The sequence below is a fragment of the Melanerpes formicivorus genome, unplaced genomic scaffold (genome assembly GCF_026170545.1).
Source record: "Melanerpes formicivorus ecotype bairdi unplaced genomic scaffold, bMelFor1.0.p_v2 SCAF_5, whole genome shotgun sequence".
Classification (NCBI taxonomy): Eukaryota; Metazoa; Chordata; class Aves; order Piciformes; family Picidae; genus Melanerpes; species Melanerpes formicivorus.
In genome coordinates this window covers 19,634,176-19,650,856 of record NW_027142357.1, presented here as the reverse complement: position 1 = coordinate 19,650,856, position 16,681 = coordinate 19,634,176, and the positions used below count along the sequence as shown (strand labels likewise).

Sequence of the window (16,681 nt, the reverse complement as noted above, 5' to 3'; positions counted from 1 at the left end):
ATAAAAATACATGTCCTAACTTTAAGGGAGGCATCAAAATGAATCTTTTCAATTGAAATTATGCAACTAAGTCTGTAAGAGTTATTCACATTTACCTACTGCCACTTCTTAAGGTGCTGATAGAGAAAGTTTCCCTTTTAAGAGGACAATATAAACAGTCACAAGGAAACACTCAGATCTGTATATGTTAGCTGGAGTCTGCAGATGAGCCCAGAGAACAGGTTCACCATTAACTCTTTCTCCTGTACTCAATTAATTGTGTTAATGGACTGGGGAAATGAGACCAATAAGGGCGAACACAGATCCAGCTACCTCCAAACTGCTCTGTTTATCTCTTTTATGTGCTTTATTTTCTGCAGTTTGGCTGCTGTGGAAGAATCTTGTTTGCAACTACATGTTCATTTTTTAGATTAATGTTTAGCGAATCTACATTCTGCATAATTTCTATTTAAGAATGCCAGCTCCACTGGGAAACTGGGTGACTTAAGTAACAGTGACCACTTATGTACCTCCTCAGTCTCCTCTGCAGCTTGGCTGCCTGATACCTGGAGATCAGGGCAGCCCACTTGCACACAGGAGGGGTCACCCTGCAGCCACACCTCCCCAGCAAGGTAGTGCCTAGCTCCTGGATATCACCTGAAAGGGGCAGTACCACACGTCTTCCGTTTCTTCCGCTTCTGCTTGCTCATGTTTTACTCCAGAACTTCTGAAAGTTTCACAGTTGAGGCGCTTTATGGCTAAATGCTGCAAGCAGGGGAGGAAAAAAAAAATGTCATGTCCACACCTGACTAAATATCTGTAGGTTTTGTGTATCAGGCACGTGAGTTTTCAGTAGCTGCATCAAAAATAAGCATAGTTTGTAAAAACTCCTGCGATGCTGTGGGAGAAGTGAGGAAGCTAATGGTAGATGCAAGAAGACAACTTGCATTTGTTATATAAAGTTTGTCTTTGGAGGGTGGAAAAAAACCAAAAGGCAGGCATTCAGGCTGGGTGGATGTCTCTTTTCTGTGAAGGCTGAGACTCTGCAAATTTTTGTCTGGCAGAGAGAATAGGAGAGGTGAGTAAGTTGCTGTTCTGGAAACTTATTAAATTGATCTAGTTGTTGCACCTTTGAGTGAGTGACATTTTCCAAGAGGATATCTTCTCCTCTTCCTTGGAAAATTGTGGAGCAGAGAACACGTAGTGCATGCCTGTGTGCAGTTATATGGGGAAAAGCACAGAAATGAGTGTTGTCTAATAATTTAATAATTTTAATTTTAGTAATGTCAGATGCACTTGAGACAATCCTAACAAAGATCATGGCTTGTAAGTAGTGGTTGGTGGTTTTCCCTTTTGGTGAACTGTGTACTTTCAATCTCCTAAACCAGGGAAAAAGCTTTTTACTCTGACCTCTTTGCAATGTGTCTGTGTATGCTGAGGTGCTCTGTGTGATTTAGGTATGTAGCAAGAGATGGATAAAATTTGGAGCTGCTGATCTGCACTTCCTTTTGGATGTCACCTTGCTAGTACCTACTGTAAAAGTTTGTGAGGGCCCTAAAGGCAAGTGCAAGATGCAGAACCCCCTTCACTAAGAGTGCACATTTTGGTGTTCTGCTCTTAACTTGTGGGTTTTTTGATTGTTTATGTATTTGTACCAAAGTCTCTTCTCCAAGCCAGTGTCTCATCTGTCCTGTGCAGAAGTTGGCAGTAATGTTGTCTCTGGCACTGTTGCAAGGTTTACTCAGTTCCCACTGCAAACTTCTTTCCTGTTAGTTCTGCAGTTCTGGAAGGAGTCCTGCAATTTTTCACTGACTTGGAATAAAGTTCAGTCCTCCTGGAGTAAACAAGCATGACCATTGTTACTTAATACATTTGAAATCTGCAGTATGAAGGCTCCTGCCTTGTCACTGCTGTGTTGCTGAGCTATACTATGGGAAGGATAGATTTCTCTGCCTCTTACAGCTGTTACTGAGATGAATGTGGAGTAACAGCACTAATGAAGTGCCTGGCTCAAGAAATTCAGGGTAAGTGACACTTAATTCTGTAACGACACTGGCATTGACTGTTAGCTCTAGTGACATGGTCATTGGCTTGAAACTGTGACCTGAGTTTCCATTTCAGGGAAGAAAAAAACACAAACTCGTTTCAAAGACTTGGTCATCTGCTTTGTTTGTCTTTTAAAATTTGTATTCTTACCTTTCTGCTTGGTCAGTGTTTAGAAACATTAGAAAAAGCAAATGTGACATGAGGACTGAGATCCTGCAGCTAGAGCTCCTTTGTAATTACATATTCAGCTATAACAGTACAAAGGAAAATGAGAGTCCCTTTTCATTTATGTACCACATTTCAGTTTTCCCTTAGGTTTAAATTGGCATTTTGGACTATGTTCGCTGGAGCCACTGAAGAGCGTATCAGAAAAGGAAGGAAACAGAGGGAGGGAAAGAAAGATAGATTTCCAAATGATAACCTTTTGAATAGTCCAAGTTCAATCCCTAAAACAAAAAGTGGAATCTTTTTTTTTTCTAAATAATGTGCTCTACAGTCTCACCTCTCATCTTGAGCAACATAAAAGAGCAAGTAAAAGAGATGACCCAAATCACAGAGTTCCTTTGAAAGAAGAAATTCAGCTGTTTTGAACACTTACAATCAAAGGAAGTGGTTTCCCTAATTACACGAACTATGTGAAAGCTCTCAGAATAGCTCTTCCACCCCAGGATTCCTTGCACTTTAGAAGTTTGCATAAAAGCTCACATGGAGAATCAGATGCAAAGTGTTTGATTCAAATTTTATTAGGCAGAAGTGAGCATACATTTGTATCTCTGGGTTTGGCAGCTGGTTGGGTTTGGACCACAATCCTGGGTTTGATGGATTTCAGTCCTATACTTTAAAATCTTTCACTCTTCAGGTTCTCCAGTGAGACACTCCTTTCAAGAGAAAAGTGGTAATGAAAAAATGGAGAAGGGATAGAGGGGTCCCTTTGTGAGTTATCAGTGAGAATTCCTCACCTTGATTAGGCTGTTCATCATTGTTAAAATCCATCCCTGTACACAGCTTTTAAAAGAGTGAAGAATTTTACTTCCTCTCATTTTAAAGAATCTGTATACTTTAAAATACCTATTTAGAAGAATTTGGATCTGAATTCTGTAACTCCAGTATTCAAACAGTACCATTTACTTCAACCCATCAAAATTCTGAATTCAGTAGAGACTTTGGAAAAAAAACCACCAGTATTTTCAGAAGGCTGATACATCTTGTGCTTTCTTTTTGTAAATACACAATAATAAAGTTTAGATGGTCTAAATCAAACAGTGAGGACATATGAAAAGATGCAGGATACTTCTGAAGGTTTAAGATCTCTGTTCCTCCAGATTTTATTTTGCCTATTTTTTGTGTGTGTGTGGTTTGGGAGTGATGGGAGAACCTCAAGCATTACCAAGATCACTGTCAAATGTAGGTAACTAATTTGAGATGCATCATTGACTGAAATGAAATGCTCTGTTTTCTTCAGAGTCTAATTTTATTTTTGCTCTGTAGAGAGATGTGTCTCAGACAGTGAAACTTCGTGATTGGTATTGATAGAGAATGGTTTTCCTTGGGTGAAGGAGAATGTTTACGGTCATCCCAATCTTGCTTGACCTGAAGGTGGGGTGGAAAATTCTATTTGCTTGTATCTGACCTGTGATGGAAGTTGATTTCCCCATATATATTAATTAGAATAATCCTCAGACAGGTTTTTGCATATCTCTTGGCACTGGAAAATGGGAAACTGTGATATATGTGACACCGTTACTCTTCCACACCGGGGGAAATACTGGAGATTTGAAGGAGTTCTGTGCCACTAAACCTGCATGTAGCTCCTAGGTGAGCTCAGTTCTTTGTAGTGAACTTAGCCAATGTAATCCTTGTCCTTGGAGCGTAAATCAGTCCCTGTGCCAGAACTATGGGCATTGTTAGAATAGGAAGAGCAACACCAATTCCTTTTGCTGCAGCATGTCGTCTCCTCTTTGACTTTTCAGGTACAGCCTATGGGAAAGAGGTACGCTACGCAGCAGGGCACCCACCCTGAAGTTTCTGTAATGCAGCATTCCTGCTTCCTCTTTGTTGTTTACTTTATTGCAGGTCCTCAGAAAGCACAGTGCAGGGCAATGGAGGAAATAGTGCAAGTCTGTTGTTTTGTAATGACAGAGATGATCCCCATTTTCTAACTGTCCTTTTAAGTGTTCTTAATCCCCTGTTGGGGTACGTGTGGGGTATTTATCTCGTTTCTGAAAGGTCTGGAATTTTTCTAATAAAGTTATGGAAGAGAAAATTTACATGAAGTCTGAAGGTGCAGATTAGTGGTGTGGAAGTAGAAACATAAAAATGGAGAAATACCAAAACTGAACGTGATTGCAAGATGTTTCTACTTTTTTTTTCTTTAACGTTTATCCTAAAATGCATGGTGGTTACATTGTGGAGTGTTGTTGCAGTGTTACCTTTGCACTCAGCTGTCTTCTGTTTATCATTTTTTTCCTACTTTTGTATTATTTTAGCAATTTTAATCTGTGTGTGTCTTAGAACATTTCTCAGAAATATTTTGTGTCTGTTGGAGAATGGGAATCAATGGCATGCATGATGCTAGCATGTGTGATGCTGTGATTCTTCCACATTCACAACTCTCTTCAGAGGAACCATTCCTGGCTTGCATGTGTGCTGTTACACCAAATGACTGCAGAGGAGTTGGAGCAGGTCTCAGGCATTCTCTCTTTGGCTCATGATTCAGTTTTGCTCTTTCTGGTGGATTTGAACTGTAGAGGCAAGGTTGTGGCACAGAGACACATAGAGGTTACAGTACCTCTGGTCATTCTCTTGTAACTTTTGGGAAGGAACTGGCTTTTCTGCTGTAAAATAGGCTTGAAGTGAGTGTTCATCAAGAATACAACAATTTCTTTCCTTTGTTAAATTGCAGTTTTCATTATCAAGTTTGAGGAAATACTTCAGTGAAAAGATCTTAACTGCTTTAGAGGAGTGGCTCAGGATCCAGAAGTATAGTTGCTGCTGTCTGGATTCGGTGTTAATTGTTCAGCAGAAGCCACTGTATATTAAAGTTAGACTTGTTCTTCTAAGTTGTCTTATCCAGATTCCTTACTAATACTCTGCAGATCTCGGAAAAATCCCTGCCACATCTGGACATGTATGGGCATTGCCTTTCTCCAGATATCAATTCTCTGACAATATTCTTTCTTCTGTTGCTCCTAAGTGCTGCAAGAGACTCCTTGAGAGGAGATTGATTTTACTCATCGCTGCCTTAGCAGAATGCCTTTCCAGTGAAGTGCTCATGAGACTTACAGTGACATTGAATCTCAGATATAATTTCTTTGTATATTTTCCCATGTGTTTGATCTGGAAAGATTCAGATGTTGTGATTTAGCTATGACACCCACTCACCTGTGGAGCAAGCAAGGAGTCAAAGCTTTATGTTTTGTTATTCCTTCGTATTTTAGAGATGTGGTGGGTTTGGACACTGTATTGTATAGTCAAAGCAGGTTTCTGTTCAAAATGATTGTGGATAAATGGGAAAATTTCCCAACACTGAAAACAGAAATTATGATTGCTGAAAATAAACTGCTCTATGGGAGCTCAGGTCTTTCAAATCTTCTGTTTAGTCCACTCGTCTGTGGTTTCTATTCAATTGCTGGTATTGCTTTGCAGCTGGAGGCAGCTTCTTGCTCTAAATCTGCCTAAACAAAATATTTATAATATTGCAGGATATTGCTCATTTCTAACCTCTTGTATTATTACAAATACATCGTTTATGAGAATAACCCAGTGAAATCTATACTACTACTCTTATTCTTGGCAGATCTTCCTTTGTCAGGTACCTTAGTATTAAATACTGACAGAATCTCAAGCTGTATGCTGCAGAATGTAATGCTCCTGTGACGTATATTTGAACATTGTGGATTTCTGTGTGAAAATGAGTCATTTGTCAAGGATCTTGTGATTTTGGGTTTTTTATAGTTGTGAATTTGGTAAATGGCAGTGTAATTGTAACTAAAAATGTTGTTTTCATGCTTATTAAACCTTCTGTAAGGATTTTCTGCAGGAAGTGCCCTTGCTTAGTTTTATCCTAAATGCTCTTACTTCTGTTAACAGCCTCTTCTGTCACTGACAGTAAGGTTTTAACCCTCATCATGAGGAAGACCAACTCCATGATCCTGCAATTCCTAGGTTACTGCTGGGTGGGCTCCATGTGGTTATTATATTAGGCTGATGCCTGTCAGTGACAGGATTGATCTAGTTAGCCTGATCCAGTTAGCTTGGTATGACTCCCTTTCTCTGTGTAAAGCTGAGGGCCTGCTGACACATCACAAGGACTGATCTCCCTGTGATTTTTGGAGGGACCAGATTTCCATGAGCTGAGCAAGGTTTTGCAGTGTTTTGTCAGGCATGTTCTGAATTCACTAGATAGTTCTTCTAATCCTATAGCCTTCAAATCATCCTTAAAACTGCCAAGTTATGTTGAAAGGTTGCTATAAAAAGTTATAGCAGAGCATAAAACCTTTACTTTTCAAGTGGTCAATATCCTACAGCATTTCTTACCTCTTAAAAGGCTTGTACTCATTTGCATGATGCAAGTGAAATCTTTTCAAATAAATTACATAAGATGGGGTGAACCTGTAACAGCACATAGTAAATTTATGCCCATATTCCTTAATTGCTGTATGTTATGACAGTTCAACAGAATTGAAGTATCTTGGTAATGTGGGTTTTTTTTTTAACCTTCTTCAAGATTGCAACCTAAAAGTCAATACAAGATATTTAAAGTGTGTGTTTCTACCACAGTATTTCCAAAAATAAGAATTTCATGGTGATACAAAACAATAGATTTAAAATAATGATGATATTATTATATAGCAATGTTAATGTATTTGTTTCCTTTATATTTCCACTTTAATCTCTCTGAATTGTAACAGTCTAGGACATAATTTTGGATGCAAATTTTATGCTTTGAAACATATGGTGAATTAAAATGCTTTTAAATACATGTTTTGTATGTCATTGTAGATGTACTTAAAGGAATTTAATTCTGTTTACGGAAGTGCTGGTGGCATCAATCAGAATGTAATTTAACCCTTCTGTGTCGTTTATGAAATACTATCCTTATAGTATTGAATATGTGGTTGTCTTTTAAGGCACAACAAATGATGACAAGAGTCTTAACTTCTTAATGGCTATAGAAAATAGCTTTTATTTTGGATGATCTGGATGAGGGCATTGAGTCCATCATCAGTAAATTTGCTGACGACACCAAGCTGGGGGCAGGAGTTGATCTGCTGGAGGGTAGAGAGGCTCTGCAGAGGGACCTCGACAGGCTGGACAGATGGGCAGAGTGCAACGGCATGAGATTTAACACATCCAAGTGCCGGGTTCTGCGCATTGGCCACAGCAACCCCATGCAGTGCTACAGGCTGGGGCCAGAGTGGCTGGAGAGCAGCCAAGTGGATAGGGACCTGGGGGTGCTGGTCGATGGTAGGCTGAACATGAGCCTGCAGTGTGCCCAGGCAGCCAAGAGGGCCAATGGCATCCTGGCCTGCATCAAGAACAGTGTGGCCAGCAGGAGCAGGGAGGTCATTCTGCCCCTGTACACTGCACTGGTTAGGCCGCACCTCGAGTACTGTGTCCAGTTCTGGGCCCCTCAGTTTAGGAAGGAGGTTGACTTGCTGGAACGAGTCCAGAGAAAGGCAACGAAGTTGGTGAGGGGTTTGGAACACAAGCCCTATGAGGAAAGACTGAGGGAGCTGGGATTGCTTAGCCTGGAGAAGAGGTGACTCAGGGGTGACCTTATCACTCTCAACTACCTGAAGGGAGGTTGTAGACAGGCGGATATTGGTCTCTTCTCCCAGGCAGCCAGTACCAGAACAAGAGGACACAGTGTCAGGCTGCGCCAGGGGAGGTTTAGGTTGGATGTTAGGAAGAAGTTCTATACAGAGAGAGTGATTGCCCATTGGAATGGGCTGCCCAAGGAGGTGGTGGAGTCGCTGTCATTGGAGGTTTTCAGGAGGAGACTTGATGGGGTGCTTGGTGCCATGGTTTAGTTGTTTAGGTGGGTTGGATTGGTTGATGGGTTGGATGCGATGATCTTGAAGGTCTCTTCCAACCTGGTTTGGTTTATTCTAAATAAGTGATCCTCTAATGCTTAAAAAGAACTCCAAACTCACACATCTTTAAGTGATATGCAACCATAGTTTTAAGAGCTATGACTCCCTCTTAAAAGGGGTGATAACATGGTTGTTTTGGATGGTTGCCCATAGCACTCATGAAAGCATGTGGCAACTCTGCTTATTTATGATTTAAAAACAACCACTGAGGATTCTTTGGCTTTGCCATGTTAATGGGATTTTCTTATTGCTTTGTTAATATCAAAGACAGTTTAATAGGTTTAAATTAGCATGCTTTGCTTGTTTGCTTCTTGGGGACCTCAAAGCACAAGACCTTTATTTAATTTTTTTACTTTTTGTTTTGTCTTATGGAAGTTAGAGAGCTGATAAAGCAATAGTCCTAAACTTTTATTTTGTATCTCTTTTGATATTCTTTTTATTGTTAAAAACTGTAATGATTGCATAACAACCCTGTTGTAAAACTCTTCTTAGTAGTTTTATATTTCTACAATTCTTTACATACCCCTTAATTTGTTGCATATTGAGAGTAACATTTGTTAGCAATGATAGAACATCAGTTATCTTAGACTGTGGCATTACAATAATCTGGAAAGAGCTAAATTACACAAACTGTTTTGATATCCTGATCGTTAAGAATTGTATTCAGTTTACCTTTCAAAAGGACAGAAATAATGAAGTAATACAAACTACCTGCTATGCTTAGTTTCTGGCTTCTTTCAAAATCTTAATGTGATTTTTGAAAGAGTCGTGGTAGGGTTGTATATTTATGTTAAAGCATGTCAAACATGTAAACACCTTGTGGAAAAAATAGGCAGTTCTTTTGGCTTAATGATTTGTCATGTAATTGTTTTACAAAAGTAATCATAAGCCTGTAGGATTCTCAGATGCATATTTTAGAATAGAATTGAATTAATCAGGTTGGAAGGGACCTTGAAGATCATCGAGTCCACCCTATCATCCAACACTATCTAATCAACTAAACCATGGCACCAAGTGCTCCATTAAGTCTCTTCCTAAATATCTCCAGTGATGGTGACTCTACCACCTCCCTGGGCAGCCCATTCCAATGGCCAATAACTCTTTCTATGAAGAACTTCTTCCTAACATCCAGCCTAAACCTCCCTTGGTGCAGCTTGAGTCAGTATCCTCTTGTTTCATAGTTTCATAGTTTCATAGTTTCATTCAGGGTTGGAAGGGACCACAAGGATCATCTAGTTCCAACCCCCCTGCCATGGGCAGGGACACCCCACACTAGATCAGGCTGGACAGAGCCTCATCCAGCCTGCTCTTAAACACCCCCAGGGACGGGGCCTCGACCACCTCCCTGGACAACCCATTCCAGGGTTTTACCACTCTCATGGTGAAGAACCTCCTCCTCACGTCCAGCCTGAATCTCCCCACCTCCAGCTTCATTCCATTCCCCCTAGTCCTATCACTACCTGATATCCTGAGAAGTCCTTCCCCAGCCTTCCTGTAGGCCCCCTTCAGATACTGGAAGGCGACAATTAGGTCTCCTCGGAGCCTTCTCTTCTGCAGACTGTACAGCCCCAACTCCCTCAGTCTGTCCTCATAGGAGAGGTGCTCCAGCCCTCTGATCATCCTCGTGGCCCTTCTCTGGACACGTTCCAGCACCTCCACATCCCTCTTGTAATAGGGGCTCCAGAACTGGACACAGTACTCCAGGTGGGGTCTCACCAGGGCTGAGTAGAGGGGGAGGATCACCTCCCTCGACCTGCTAGCCACACTTCTCCTGATGCAGCCCAGGATCTGATTGGCTTTGCGGGCTGCAAGAGCACATTGAGAGCTCATGTTGAGCTTTTTGTCCACCAGCACCCCCAAGTCTCTCTCCTCAGGGCTACCCTCCAGCCAGTCACTGCCCAGCCTGTATTTGTGCCTGGGATTGCCTCGACCCAGATGCAGGACCCTGCACTTGCTCTTATTGAACTTCATGAGGTTGGCCTGTGCCCACCTCTCCAGCCTGTCAAGGTCCCTCTGGATGGCCTCCCTTCCCTCCAGCGTGTTCTGGTGCTGGTTGCCTGGGAGAAGAGACCAGCCCTCACCTGGCTACAACCTCCCTTCAGGTAGTTGTAGATAGCAATAAGGTCTCCTCTGAGCCTCCTCTTCTCCAAGCTAAGCAACCCCAGCTCCCTCAGCCTCTCCTCATAGGGTGTGTGCTCCAAACCCCTCACCAACTTTGTTGCCCTTCTCTGGACACATTCCAGCAAGTCAACATCTTTCCTAAACTCAGGGGCCCAGAACTCGACACAGTACTCCAGGTGAGGCCTAACCAGTGCTGAGTACAGGGGCAGAATGACTTCCCTGCTCCTGCTGGCCACGCTAGCATTTTGTAGCTTTAGATGCTGATTGGTTTAGTACTCCGTCTGTCAAATGATTCTTTGGGCTCATTTACCTGGAGAAACTAGCATGTTGTAAGAAACATCATCCACTATTAGACATCAGTGAATTCACAGGAGGGTATTCCTGAGGCAGTGGAATGGACACAGACTGTGTATATGTTTGAGCCCAAACCAAAAAAAAAGGTTTGGGTTTGGTATGTGTTTCTGTATCTTTTTTGTACGTGGTTGGCAGTAAAGGGAACACTTTTAATAAAACATTAGCTGGCCTCCTCTAGCTGCCCTTTTATTAGACTGTGAGCCCCCTGAGATTAGCTAAGTTGCATCTCGCCCAAGGACATGACAAAGGTCAAAGCCTTTAAAATGCTACAAGAAATAGGAAGAAATATATTTTCAGAGCGTCCTTAAGTGTGTCTAAATATGTCCTTAATAAACATGGCAAATATTTCCTTGGAAAAGTAAATAACCAACTACTGTACAACATAATGGCAAATACAAGGCAGTTAAGGAAGTTACATTTAGCAGATTTCTTAAGTAGCTAACTATGCCTAACCCTGTAATTTTGCATGGAGTAAAGGTGCCTCTTGCTGTGCAATTAACTGATTTATTAACAGGAAAGCAGTTTGGCTTCTGGCTGGCCCAATGGTCTCACAAGGGGCTGTAGCCATTTCCCATGTTAATCCTAAACAAGCATCCTTCCCCAGGGGAGGCATGGACATACTTTGTCCTCTCTGGCCAGCAGCTCCAAGGGGACCTTGAAGAAATGGTGATTAAGTTGCTGTGGGCCTGGTTTGCCTGGACCTAAGCAAAAAAGTATTTTGATACTGAAAAAAACTCTCTGGACAGATGTTCTTTTGCAGATCCAGCTGTGCTGCTGGAATAGGCTGCTAACCCGAACCCTTGATCACTTCTCTTGACACCAAGTGTGAGTGTAACAACTTTCTAACATATTTCAAGGGAGGACTAGAGTAACTAAAATATGCTGAGTCGTGTGGTCTTTGCTAACTTTAGCCGCCTCGGGATAGGGAGCTCTAACAAGAGCAGCTGCGGCTAGTATCAGTAGCTGGTAGGCAGCAACACAGCTGTACGCAAAGTGCTGCTGTCCACATCCTTACTGCCTTTGTGGCTGCAATTAAAGATCTGATGATACTGCCTTGTCTGCATTCCTGAGTAATGCCAGCTCAGCATCAGGTGGCTATTGCCCACATCTGCAGTCCGTGCTGACCTTGAAGATCTCATCAGAGCTAAGCTGTGTTTGCTGTTCTTGCTGCACTGCCACTGGATGGAGCAAATGCTGTCTAGGACTTGTAATCCCAGTGAACTGAGGTTTGTGCTGTTCCAAACAAGACCACACTGTCCAGGTATCTTACTATATCCCCTCATATGCTGCTGGATACAAGCGAAATCTATGTTAGTGGCTTCTGTTCCATAGTTGCTGAACACAGACAAGGCCTAAAGGAGGACCCAATCTTCACCTGCTGCAGATACTGAGGATATGAGTATTCATACATAGTTGTTGTATTAGAGTATTAAGAGCAGTACTAGCAGGTCTGGAGGCAGCTGTAGGGCTGTCAGTCCTAGATGATGTAATTGACATTTTCACATGTCAATAGGCAGAGATTAAACAGACATAGAAATAAATTAGACTTTAAGCACTGTGATCCATAGCATGGTTCATAGGACACAATTAGTTTGTATACTGAGGGATCACCTGAGTTCCTAAGTCTTTTACTGTAGTTCTTTTACGAATTGGGTTTGATTTACAGGTAACACCACAAGGCAGTAAGTGACAAAATGTTTTTCGTGTATCTTGCTCAGACCTTGGATTTCATGGTAGTGGTTGAATGATGTAAACAGTGGCTTAGGTTTGTTTAGACTTGTGAATCCTTTTACTTTTAAGAAATGACATCTAGTCTGCAATTCCATTCAGCAGGACTTACGAGAATGATGTAATTTCACCCATACCTGTGGTTAAAGCACAGAGTGAATGGTTTAGCATGGTTAGATGTTAAACTAGTACTAGGCTGTGACTACATTTATCATAGGAGTAACAATAATATTTAACTTCACCTTGTGAATCTGACTCCACAGCATGGAGTTTGTGTTTATGTGTTTGAAGTGTGCCATTCTTTCAGCTAAACAACACATTCTAGTTCTGCTTTCATCCAGCTTTTAAAAACAAAACAAACTAAACCTGTCTTTCACACACACAAAATATATTGGAATAGCTGAAGACTTGTTACTTACCATAACCATGGCTTTAGGAAGAAAACTGATGCTTATTTAAATTCCATAAGATAGACATTAGCTTTACCAAAGGAACTGTGTCCTGCCCAAGCCAGTGGGGGCTGGGTTTTTCAGTGGCTTTTAGGCAGACAGGCGCATGTCAGAATTTTCTTCCAAACATTTAGACATTCTGCATTTAAGTATGAGTTTGATGCCTAAAGATGATTCTAAATATTCTTGTAAGTGTGTAAAAAACCTTTGAAATACTGGTCTTTAACCACTCGTTTGTAATTTGCTATCTGAAAGACAGTCTTTCATTGAAATATGGCACCTTCTTGTCAAAAAAAAAGTACAAAAGCTTCAAAGATCTGGATTGACTTGCATCTGGTTCTCACTGTAAGGAATAAGTGTCTTTAAATTGGCTAATAGAGTTCACAGCTGATCTATAGCAACTGAAAAGAGCAAAACATGAAAGGAATAGTCTAGAATTGCTAGTGCTAACAACAGCAGAGTGATTAAAAGTGTTTAGAAAGGATTCCTTTCAGAAGTAATAGTCCTTAGAAAGAGTTAGCAATTTTTCTCCTTCATGATTCTTAATTTGGGATATCTGCGAGCAATTAGTAGGTGCCTTTTCTTGTTCTTACCTGGTGGATTGCTTTGGTGTCTGCTAAATACCAAATTAGATTATGAACATCAATGTGAAGGTGATGGTGTTAGCCGTGATTGATGCAGAATGTCTTCATACTCCTGGAATGTGATTTTATTGTGTAATATATTGTAAATAAAATAATCTTAGTAATTATTTTTGAATCTCCACATAATAAAAGCACTGTATGTGAGTATGTCTGTGGCAGTGAAGGACTAGTCCTCTTGGCCCAATGATCCTAGCTTGCTTATTGTTCATTTCATGGGAGCACTGGGTGATTGGTAGGCCTGGACTTTGCTGGTGGTGTGGCTGCTGTGCAGCCTTTCCTGTTGTCCAGTGATTCTGGTGGGCTTTTACCTGATCCAGCAGCATCTTGTGTGAGATGGAGGATAGTCACTGGGTTCTGCATATTGCTGCAGTAGCATAGGGAGCTATGGCACTTGGATATGTTCATCATGTGGCATTTTCAAATGTTCTCCAAAAAGAACAAAAGAGCCAGGACCTTAATATATTGTACCATGGGAAAAATTAAAGATGAAATAGGTCCATTTAATTCTATTGGCCTGTTGAGGCACATATATTGTAAACATCAGCAGGTGGTATGCACAATGCGTCAAAGACATTGATTTTTAAGAACTACACAAGAAGATAATTATATTGTGCTCCTGCTGACCAAGGTCTTAAAGAAAAGATGGTCTAAATAGCCTTTCTAATGTTTGTGGCATGGTATTTCTATCTCATTTCTAACATGCATGCAGGCAGTCAAGGAGTTATCCAGCAATAATGCTGTTCGGAATTAGAGGATATTCCCTGCTTTAGTATTTGCTAAAGAGGATAAAAAGATAATCCCAAAGTTTTTTGACGTATAGGGGTAGTGCATATTCTAGCCCACGGAGATGGGGTTTTGAATGACTAGGTGGTCATCTGCATCCTCCAGGCTACTGAAGGAGTTTGAAGATACAGCTTCTGAAACAGACAGTGCTGCCAGTGCTAGACACCCCTGCCTTGGGAGGCCTATGGGACTGCAGCTGGAGGGCAGAGCTCCTTCTGCCAACACACTGCTTGCTGATCAGACAGATCCCTTCTCAGGTCCCTTGACTATCTGTAGGAGGGTTGCTGTTTACCGACAGGTGCATCTTCCCATATTTGCTTAGATAGCTGCCAATTAAATTGTTCTGTGGACTTACAGTCTGCTGGATGCTTTGCCGAAAGTAGCTTATATTCTGCTATTATGAAAAAGATGACTCACTTCAGGGTAACACTCTTTGCCTTGCTGAGCAGGTTAGGCAGCATGAAGAACTACTGCAACCCAGGTTAAGTTCAAAACTATAGTTAAAGTTTTAATCAAATGTGTATAAATGTTGGTGCATCAACTGAAGATAAAGGTCTTCATTTGAAACTGTGTTGAAGTTACTCAGAAAAGGCTTTAAGCAACAACACCAAAAAATCGAGCCACCTGACACCTTTATCTGTAATCATGGTTACACACGTGTCATGTACCAGCTATAAAACATAGGCCAAACAAATGCCGTTTTGCCACGTCTATACATACCACTGCTTTCTGTGTCAACACTGCTATTGTCTCCTGTTTTCTATGAAATCACAAGGCTACAAAATAATTTAATTGGCAACTATTTAAGCAAATGTGGGAAGACACCTGCAGGCAAACAGCAACACTCCTACAACCAGTCAATAGATCCAAAAAGAAATCTGTCAGATCAAATACTTTTGGTAAGTTCAGAGGAATTAATTATGATTTTGTCCTTGTTAGATACTCTTGGCTGGTATAGAGTTAACACAGTCTCACAGTCTTAAAGTTGTGCATTGCTGTAGGGAAACATATTTTTTATATATATATATAAATAGCATATAAAATATGCCATCTGTATTTGCATAATAAATATGCGTAAAAGACATCTTAAATCTTTTGAGTATTTATTTACTATACTACAGATATGAAACTGTTGAGAGACCTTGAAAGAGATATCTGACCTTTCCTGTCAAAACCCACAAGGACTATGTCTTAACTTTTGTGGATACATGCTAATCCTCTTGCAGTCTCTTTCTCAACCCTAGAAGCATTGTTCAAGTGGAATTTGAAGGTTTTGAGTATTTACCCAGAATTTTCAAACATCTGCAGTCTGCTTTGAGGAGCAGTTTCAACTGCACTGCTGGTGATTTGTCAGTCTCAAGCACGCTTGCTGTGTGCGTTCAAACAGACACCACAGCGCATGCCTGGGAACTCCACATTTTCAGTAAACATTGGATGGAGCTGTGTGTGCATGGCGTGCTCTGACAGCCTGCAGCACTGGGCTTGCTGAACCCAAAGTACTTTGTGCATAAACAAGAAATCTGGATAGGACTGCTGCAACTCGGCCAAAAATTCCAGGTCTTTCTTTGAATAAAGTTTTCCAAGGCCTTCAGTTTTTCCATCGGCTTAGCTTTTACATCTGTGCCTTGGCCATGAAAGAATAGTTTGAAAATTTTTAGGGTTTCTTCCTTGAACATACAAAGTATTCATCTGCCAAACTCTCATAGGAGGCTTTCAAATGCCAAGCATTTTATACCAGCTTGGGTATAAAATAAGCCACCATAGTAAATGCCTCATTCTTAGTTGTCTAACTTGTTCATTGTTAATTGTCTAACTTCTCTGCTTGTTTGTTTTCAACAGGCAGAAATACTTAGTGTGCTCAGTCACAAAAACATCATCCAGTTCTATGGAGCTGTCATTGAACCGCCAAATTATGGCATAGTTACAGGTAAGGATTTTTGAATGACCTCTGTTTTGATTCTGTAAAACTCCAATGTTACAAGGTATTACCTTTATCCAGTGTCAGTGTTTTGGTAATTGTTCTGTCCAGCTTTGAATGTTAGAGTGCTTGGCACCACCTGCCTCAGTGTAAATTGGAGTGCTGGAGGTGGCAACTAGGCTGGGAGCATGGTAGCAGCACAGAGGCAGTTGGAGCCTGGGGCATTCTTAGGGCACAGACTCTGTGTAGAAGCTTTCACTGTGTTCTCTTACCCTATTCTCTGAATTGCTTTTCCATTTTAACTGATCTGTTGACACAAGTAGGGGTTTTCATGATAGGAAGTTCTGGCAAGTTCTGTGAAAAGGGAAGGTCTGCTCAGAAGAGAACAGTACCATAAATTCTGCCTCTACTGAAAACAGGAGAATCTGCACTGGGAACTTCCCAGCTGTGGGAGGAGCTTGAAATAGAGTCATTAAACATCCTAAGACAACTTCTTTTATTCTCAGGAAACTAGTTTTCATTTGTTCCAGCATTCCTAGAATTGTGCAGAGGTTGGGTTTTGCG

General features: G+C 41.1%; 1 protein-coding gene across 3 annotated transcripts in view; it reads left to right on the top strand.

Annotated features, from left to right (window-relative positions):
• The window catches only part of MAP3K20 (mitogen-activated protein kinase kinase kinase 20), an 89,870-nt gene that overhangs the window by 14,347 nt on the left and 58,842 nt on the right, over positions 1-16,681 (top strand). For 2 of the 3 annotated variants that reach the window (XM_068138558.1, XM_068138560.1), the window contains exon 3: positions 16,039-16,126. In XM_068138558.1, coding sequence (XP_067994659.1) covers positions 16,039-16,126 — 88 coding nt within the window. Of the gene's footprint in view, positions 1-1,932; positions 2,004-16,038; positions 16,127-16,681 lie in introns of those variants that run through there. The other variant, XM_068138559.1, reaches the window with a different exon arrangement.